General features: G+C 43.7%; 1 protein-coding gene across 2 annotated transcripts in view; it reads right to left on the bottom strand.

Annotated features, from left to right (window-relative positions):
* Nucleotides 1–1,610: 1,610 nt before the first annotated feature.
* Nucleotides 1,611–8,492, bottom strand: part of uacab (uveal autoantigen with coiled-coil domains and ankyrin repeats b) — a 39,975-nt gene continuing 33,093 nt past the window's right edge. For both annotated transcript variants that reach the window (XM_084937163.1, XM_084937241.1), the window contains exons 16-19: nucleotides 5,768–8,458; nucleotides 5,346–5,498; nucleotides 4,310–4,375; nucleotides 1,611–4,139 (exon numbers count right to left, since the gene is read on the bottom strand). In XM_084937163.1, the coding sequence (XP_084793289.1) occupies nucleotides 4,068–4,139; nucleotides 4,310–4,375; nucleotides 5,346–5,498; nucleotides 5,768–8,458 (2,982 nt within the window). In that variant the 3' untranslated portion in view covers nucleotides 1,611–4,067. The remainder of the gene's footprint in view (nucleotides 4,140–4,309; nucleotides 4,376–5,345; nucleotides 5,499–5,767; nucleotides 8,459–8,492) is intronic.

The following is an 8,492-nucleotide window of genomic DNA, read 5'->3' as shown; positions in this document are numbered from 1 at the left end:
CTATAAAACCTATACAGTAGCAACAATCCCACTGCAATTTCTCCAGAAACTGCAGAGTCAAGTTACTCTATACTACCTGATTCGGTCTGAAAGGCCCTCTGTAAAGTTCAGAGGGTTTAGGGTGGTTCCCTCTCAAATGGCCAGAATCATAGTATCGTCCTTTCCAACAGAATGTACAGAAAAGATGACCGTTGTAGCGCCACCTATTGATTAGTACAAAATTTTCATCATTGGTATTTTCATGTGATGACTGTGGGATGGTTGTGACTGAGAAACTCTGTGCATGGCTAAGGTTGTTTTTGCCATAGACTATACAACTGGAAAATCTTTTTGTAACCACAGACGTCGCCCCCTGCTGGCCTTTCAAAAGAAAAGAGTTTAAAGACCATTCCTTTCCATACTAGAAATATCACCAGATTTTTTAGCTATCATGTTAATAGAGTGTTTAATTTGTTCACCATTTAGCACTTTGTCACGCTAACGTGTTAATTAGTACAAAAACAAGCACAGTTAAATGGGAGAAAGAGTCTGGGGCTTCGATTGCAAAGGACGACTGGCAGAATAAGTGTCTGATGCAGCACATTCACCAGCTCAGGTGCCTGGAGAGAAATTCTGCTGGAAAAACCTATTAAGATATTTTAGAACCCCTAAATTAAAATATGTGCAGACGAGTGAAAAGAGTGGTTTTTGTTGGCAGAAGTGCAGCGAACAGCTGGCCTCGCTACCCCATACTGTGTATCTATATATGTATTTTGGAGTCGATCATTTCGTCTCACTGGGAGGTAACAAGGGCAACATAGACTTGGAAATGACTTTTCTTTATGCACGACTCATATGTGTAACATCCTGAGCAGTTTACTTGTCAAAGATAAACACTTACTAATCATTTCTTAAATAAATAAGATAAAGAAATCTTTGTTACTTATTGTGCGTACATTCAAAAACAGGCTCAAGAACTTTTGACTCACACAGTCCAACAATTAACAGGTGTTTTTGTTTTGCTGCTTTCACTTCCTTAAGGCATTGTTAACCTACACAGTTTTTGTCTTCTGTCTTCAGCACATTGAGTTTTCTTATAATAAAATGTTCTATATAAATAAAATCATCATTGTCATTAAGGATTTTGCTTGCAGCCAGTAAGAAATAAGCAATAACTCATAAATGTCTGAAAAGTAAACCCCCAGCTAACACAGTGAGTAATATAGTGCTTTCCCTGTTTTGGACATACACTGATCCTCTTAAGCACATGTATGACCAACTCTTTCTTTTTTTTTTAAAGTTCGTTCCATGTGAGAAAAACCCAGCTTTTTTTTTTTCCAAAGTACAGCTGTTCATAAACCATATTACTGAAAAACAACTCATGGGCTTGTAATACTAGATGACAACACACACAGGTGATGAGATTAACACGTGGCACGAGTTCAAAATCTGACTTGCTGATGGTGCCAGACAAAGTCAGGAAATCATCAAAAAGATCCGGTGAAGAACACGAACGTCTTCACCACATCCTCATCCTGTAGCCACTGAGGTATTTCAGCTGTGCTACAGTACCAGCACTGCTAATGTTGCAGAAGCTCCTTGTGATGACAAAAGACACACACAACACAATATAGTTTTCTATGTTAGGCACTTTTATTGATTTTGTATGACTGATTCACAAATACAACTATTCTTGCCGAGAGCCTCCGCCCAGTTAAACAGACTGGTTAAACAGTAACATTTAAAGATTCAAACGGATTCATACTTTAACCTTTAAACGGTAGAGGGAAAAGAAAAAGAAACATCCAAAAAGTTTGTGTTAACCATTAAAAAAAAAAAAAATCTGCAGAACAAAACAGAGGAAAGGTTTGATGGGTGTAAACAGCTTTTTGTGTGTGTGTCCTAAATATAAAAACAAAGCGTATTAGCTGGAAGGGTAAAGAGGAGTGTTTCAGATGAGTAATCGTTCAGGGGTTGTTCTTATCAAATTAGCATCCTACAGTAAAACCTCGTTTTGTGCCGTTCTACTTCCAGACCTGCTGAATAATGTCACACTGTAGTAAAGTAATTAAAGTACAAAGCTATGAAAAATATATCAGTGTAAAGGCACAAGAGACTCGCTCAACAATCACAACACCACCACACTACACCATCAGGAGCCACAAAGAGCCGGCTCAGGGGTACGCGCCTGCTGCTCTGGGATAGCTGCATGAATCAGCTGCTTTATAAAGTCGAGTTTTAGCAGTTTTTAAAAAGAGGTTTGGTTTAAAAAGCACAGCAGCAGATATTAGCAGATGAAGCTTTATCACTTTAGTTTCTTATGCACATTTTTAGCGTTTCTCAGATTTCTAATAAATGCCACTAGTGTTCAGTAAACGCATGCAGCTGTAACAGCTTCCAAAAGCAGCAACTGCCTACCCCTGGTCTGCAGTGATTATTACATTTTCTACCAACTTGGCCTGCCAAGTTTCACCACTAGAGGACACTCTGGTTTAAAGAAAAAGACGACGTGCCACTGCAAACTGTAGGACACAGCAAGAAATCGCCGCTTCACACCCCTGTGATTCGAATCCTGCGTGACCAGTGCACAGATTCGTGTAACCGGACTGTGAGATAACTGAGCACTCACCCAAATATACCTCATACAACTGTCTACAAGCGCGGCAAGAAGGCTTTAGATTTGGATCCACTTCAGGTCTTTGGCATCCGATTAGTTTGGACCTCCAGAAGAGAAGAAAAAAAAAAAGAAGAAAGGTGTGCCACAAAATGATTCTGACTTAAAAGAAAGCGAGTGAAAGTTAAAGGACAGGTTCACGTAGTTTCATCTGATTTTCAGCCCATCTGTACACTGACTGATTTACTGAGAGCTGTAATCATTTTTTGAGTCAAAAACTAATGCAAATATTAAGGCTTCATTCCCCACAGTTAAATTTACTGTGATTTCACCATGTCACCGTGCACTCCCAGCAGCTCTGCAAGGAAACAGGCAGGCAAAAGGAGCCTTTGCCCCAAAGTAAATACTAATCATTCAGCTGGATCTCATATTGCATTTGTTAAACTTAACACCAAGTACTAAAAGTATTATCACTTCTTAAACTATTCAGATCTTAGCAAGAACAAGAAAAAAAGCTGATGGCTCATCTCAACATCTGCGTTGTCGCCTGCAAGCTGAAGCAAACCATGAAGGAGTTTTCAGACTCCCTCTATGTAAAACAAAAAGGTTTGCCTACAGGAGCTAGCACACTACAAGAAATAGTCATTTAGCTTTAGGACAGGCTGATAACACACATGCACGATTTGCCACTCTGTACACTGGCCGGGTACAGATAGGCGACTTGTAATTAAAGTACACCTAAAGTACCTTTCTGATATTGCTACTGTTGCTATTCTGTTTTTGCTTCATTTGAGAGTGTGTGTGTGTGTGTGTAAATCAGCAGCTGAAAATGTATCAAAGAAAACAATGATTACAGCAGCCAGTAACTCTGGGCTTCTGAGCTGGAAACTGTGAACCCCTCCCATTAAAACTCCCGCAAACGTCGGTGTTAAACATGGAAGCATTCTGCACGAGCGCTGACAGTCAGGCGGGAATGTGAAAAGTGGTCTGTTTGTCCAGTTTACAGTTAGCTGAGTGTTTCAGGAGTAATCCAAGAAAGGGATGCACATTTTCAAATAACCTTCACATCACTGAATATAATGTGTAAAAGTTGCATAAAATCCACAGATCTTCACCATCATTAGAAAAGATGCGAAAAATAATGTATGAAACAGTTTGTTGTTTTTACATACTGTGTACCAGCAACTGCAAAGTGTTTCTGCATACAGGTAGTTGATTACATTTGGCTTTAACTGCTGAGTTTATGTTTTCTGTGTATCTAAAAGAAAACGCTGCTGGTGTTCGTCTGTATCTACAGCCTGGAGACTTCTTAGACTTTAAATGCAGCAAAATGTGTTTTCTAACAGCCTGTCAGCAGAGATTTGTCAGCAGACACACACTGGGCGCCCACAGGGGCCACAGCAGGAACACTTTACAGCAGGGGATATGAAAACAGTGAATCTGAGTCAGCAGGTAGCAGCAGGGTTTTGAAGCTTTAACACACAAACTCCTGTCTCATGCGGATGATCTGCAGCAAGGCGGCCTGGACGTCCTCGTCCATGTGGCCCTGTGGGAGAAACAGAAGAAGGGCTTTGGTACATATATAACATCAGATATTAACATTAGACTATCATCATCTGATATTCTGTAGTAACCCTGCTGCAAACTTTCTTTCGTAGACAAACCAGACAAATATCACTGCGCAGTAATCTCCACAGATTAATGAGTAAGACTTACCTGGGCTGCGCTGAGCAGATGTGTTCGATAAATTGAAACCACCTCTCTGTGTTGCCTCTCAGCATCCTTGTGAAGTAGAAAGAAAGGAGGAAGACGTGAGTGACACTGTGCTTTGTTTCACGTCTTTAACAGCTAGACAGTGTAATTGATGTTGACTGTATTCCAGCTTCCAGCTACTGTATGTTATGATGTTAGAAGAGCAGCATCCAACTTGCTCTAAAGTTGTTCACGTCTTCTTGTTTTCAGCTTTTCATTACGTTATCAATACAGTTATCCAAAATAAATATGTAATAATAATAATAACTAAATACACTATATTGCCAAAAGTATTCACTTATCTGCCCTCAAACATGTATGAACTAGAGTGATGCCCCATTCTTAGTCCATAGGGTTTAATATGATGTTGGCCCGCCCTTTGCTGCTATTACAGCTTCAAATCCTCTGGGGAAGGTTCAGGAGTGTTTATGGAAATTTTTGACCATTCTTCCAGAAGCACATTCGTGAGGTCAGACACGGCTCACAGTCTGCGCTCCATTTCACCCCAAAGGTGTTCTGTCGCGTTGAAGTCAGCCAGTCAAGTTCTTCCACACCAAACTTATCCATATCTTTATGGATGTTGCTTTGTGCACTGGTGTGCAATCATGTTGGAACAGGAAGGGACCATCCCAAACTGTTCCCACAAAGTTGGGAGCATGAAATTGTGCAAAATAGCTTTGTATGCTTTGTTATAATACCACTAACAGTGACTGTGGAATATTTAGTAGCAAGGAAATTTCATGAGTGGACTCATTGCACGGTGGTATCCTATCACGGTACCATGCTGGAACTCACTGAGCTCCTGAGAGTGACCCATTCTTTCACAAAGGTGTGTAGAAGCAGTCTGCATGCACAGGTGCTTGATTTTATACACATGTGGCTGTGGAAGTGATTCAAACACCTGAATTCAATTATTTGAATGGGTGAGCGAATACTTTTGGCAGTCTATATTTATATAGTTTGTCTAGAACACGTTTTAGCATGTGATGTGTCCACTTACAGCCAGCTGCTGCTGTAGGCTCTTGATCTGAGCTTGGAGTGTGTCGATGTGCTGCGTCTGCCTCTTATTGGGTGTGTTGCTTGTGTATGCCAGCTGGGACAGACCATTCAGCGCCTGCTTTAATCGCTCAACGTCTGTAAGCAACTCTGTGATCTGTCACACAGACAAAGAGCAGGACAAATATCGACGTTAAAGATCATTTAACGTCGATCAAGGATTTCCACAGTAGAAATGGAAAAATGTCAGAAAAATCTTTTTCCTCTATTCATCAAAATAAATGACAAACACGTCTCAGTGGTCATTATCATGCTTTTCATTGTTACAGTGGCATTTAGAGTTTATGCGAAACACACGTAAAATTTATCAAAGTATCTCAAATGAAACTGGGAACAATTAAGACTATAGTGTGAATTGTTTTGTACCTTCTTGTCTTTGGCTTCGGTCTGCTCAGCTGATGTTTGAATCCTCTTCTGCAGGTCACAGATGGTGGTGAGGGACTCATCGTATCTCTCTTTCAGCTCTCTGATCTCCCTTTCGATGGCGCGCCCCTTCTCCTGGACTGCCTCCATCTCCGTCCTCGCCCTGCTCTCGCCCTCTCTTGCTTTTGTTGCCTCCTGATGGACCTTTTCACGCTCTTCTACCAAGCTCAGCAGCTTGTTATTCAGGCTGGCGGCCTCCTCCTCCAGCTGCTGTTTCTCCTTCTTCAGCTCGTTCATTTGGTCTTCCTTACAGCGGATCTCTTCGAGAGCCTGAGTAGCCTGAAGGAGCTCTGACTGCAGGGCAGATACATCTTCCGCCCTCTGAGCGTTGTTTTCCTCCTCTTCGCGGAGAGCCAGGTGTAGCTTAGCCACTTCAGCCTCCAGGGCTTCCTTAGCCTCGGTATGCTGCTGCAGCAGAGACTCCTGCTCCCAGTGGAGTTCCTGCACTTCTTTCTGAAAGGCGCATGCCTTCTGGGCCTCCGCCTGCTGCGCCTCTCTTGCTTTCTTGCAATCAGCCTGCGCTTGCTGTAAGGCATCATTGAGGGCTTTGAGCTCGGTGTCGTATGTCGATATGCGTGTCAGCTCTGACTTCAGACGCTCCTGTAGGTTTTGAATTTGAGCATTGCACAGGGCATTTTGCTCTTGAAGTTCAGCTTTCTGAAGTGTTACCTCGTCGAGCTGCTGCTCTAAGTTGACCAACTTCTGGGTCAGTTCTTCACATTTAGCCTTGAACTCCTCCTCATTTTCTTTGTGCTTTTCACTGGAAACCAGAGCGACGTCTAGTCTCCTCTGAACAGATTCCACCTCAACTTTCAGTTTCTTTTCCTCCTGTCTGTTGCCCTCTCTGGCAGTCTTTTCTTTGTCATACTGCTCTTCCATTTCCAACAGTTTTGCTGTCAACTCTTTAACCTGGGTGCTGTAAGAGGTTTCCTTCTCCTCAGCTGTTGTCAGAGGCACAAACTTAGACTGAATAGCCTCCTGTATGGTATCAAGCTCTTTCTTCTGAGCCTCCAGTTCGTGAGTAAGCTTAACTGTTTCATCCTGAGCCAACGCATGCATTGCAGACGCCTCATTCGCTCTATTCTCTGCCTCGACCACGGCAGCATTCAGCTTGTCTGTGATAGCTCTGTGGTCTTTTACACTGACGTAGTCGTTTTTCATCTCCAGCACAACTTTTTCTAACTTTTCTTTTAACTTTTCATTTCCTTCTTTCACATTCTTCAACTCTTCCCCACTTTCTTTTTCCCTGGTCTCCAACTTTAACATCTCAGCTTTAACGCTCTCTAAGGTGGAACTTAACTCCATTTTCACTTGCTCGTGCTGCTGTCTGGGAACATACTGTCCCTCCAAGCTCTCTTTGAGAGTCTGACTCTGTGTGGTCAGCTGCACGCACTCTTTATCTCTGTCGTCACATCTCTTCTGCAAAAGCTCAACTTTCTTTATCAGGTCGGCATTCTGACACCTCATAGTGTCCATCTCACTTTGTTGTTTCTCACTCGTGCTGCTGAGGCTGCTGATATTCTTCTGCAACGCGGCCCTCTCGGTCTGAAGCTGTTGGACTTGTGCCTCTGCTCTTCCGCAACGTTCGCCGGCTTCCACCAGTTTGTCCTCGAGATCCTCCAGAGCCGTTACCATGTTCCTCCGAACTTCCTCGTGGTTCTGTATCGGTATAAAGTCCACCTCAATCCTGCTGTTAAGCTCATCCAGCTGCTCTTGTAGCATGTCTTTTTCATCCTCACTCTTCTCAACCTCATGAATCAGAGCCTGGCTTTTTGCAGTCACCTCCACCAATGTCTTTTTCAGGGTAGCGTTCTCATCTTCCAGTGCTGCCCAGACCTGCTGCTCCTCAGCAGACAACGGCCTCGGGCCTCCCTGTGAGGAGGGGCTGTCTAGCTTTCGATGGAGCTCCGCCACCTCCTCCAGCACCCGATCGTAGTCTTCCCTCAGCTCGGCGAGCTGCCGTTCCTTCTCGTCAACTGCATTGGTGAGCAGGTTTTTCATGTTGTCGAACTTCTCGGCCGGTACGGTGTTGCCATGTTTAGTCTGGGCCTCTTTCAGCTGGGTTTCCATTTCTAAAAGTGTTTCTCTCAGTACGTCTCGCTCTGCAGTCAGATTTTGGACATCATGGTTCAGCCTCTCTGTCTCAGCTGCTAGTTGGCTCTCACTGCTCTTGTACTCCTCCAAGGCCTTCTCACTCTGTTTGAGGCGGTTGCGAACGCGGCCCACTTCGGCCGAAGCACCTTCATACTTGGCCTTGACGTCCTGGAGCTGAGTGCGCAGTTCTTCTGTCGCTTGGCCTCCTAAATGTTCTTTGACAGCAACTACGTGGGCTTGCAGCTGTTTGACCTTGCACTCAGAGTCCAGCATCCGTTTCTGGACGTCTCCCAAGGCGTCCTCGAGCTCTTGAACCTGCTGGTCAGCCTGTTTCTGGATGGTGTCTCGGCTCTGAAGTAGCTCCTGGCACTCTCTGGTTTTACGGCTCAGTGCAGACTGAAGCCGTGTCGTCTCCTCCTCAGCTGCCTGCTGTCTTTTCTTGACTGCCTCAAATTCATTTCGGAGCGCATCCAGCTCACCAGGATGACCCTTCTCCAGCGGTCGGGATAATGAACGTGAGAGGGGAGGATTTCTGAGCATCTTTAGAGAAAGATAGGAAAAAGATGCTGAATTA

This window comes from Perissodus microlepis, chromosome 1 (genome assembly GCF_051167445.1).
Source record: "Perissodus microlepis isolate ML-2025 ecotype Zambia chromosome 1, ASM5116744v1, whole genome shotgun sequence".
NCBI classification, from domain to species: domain Eukaryota; kingdom Metazoa; phylum Chordata; class Actinopteri; order Cichliformes; family Cichlidae; genus Perissodus; species Perissodus microlepis.
The sequence above is the reverse complement of the archived record's forward strand: the minus strand, read 5'-3'. Positions and strand labels throughout refer to the sequence as shown.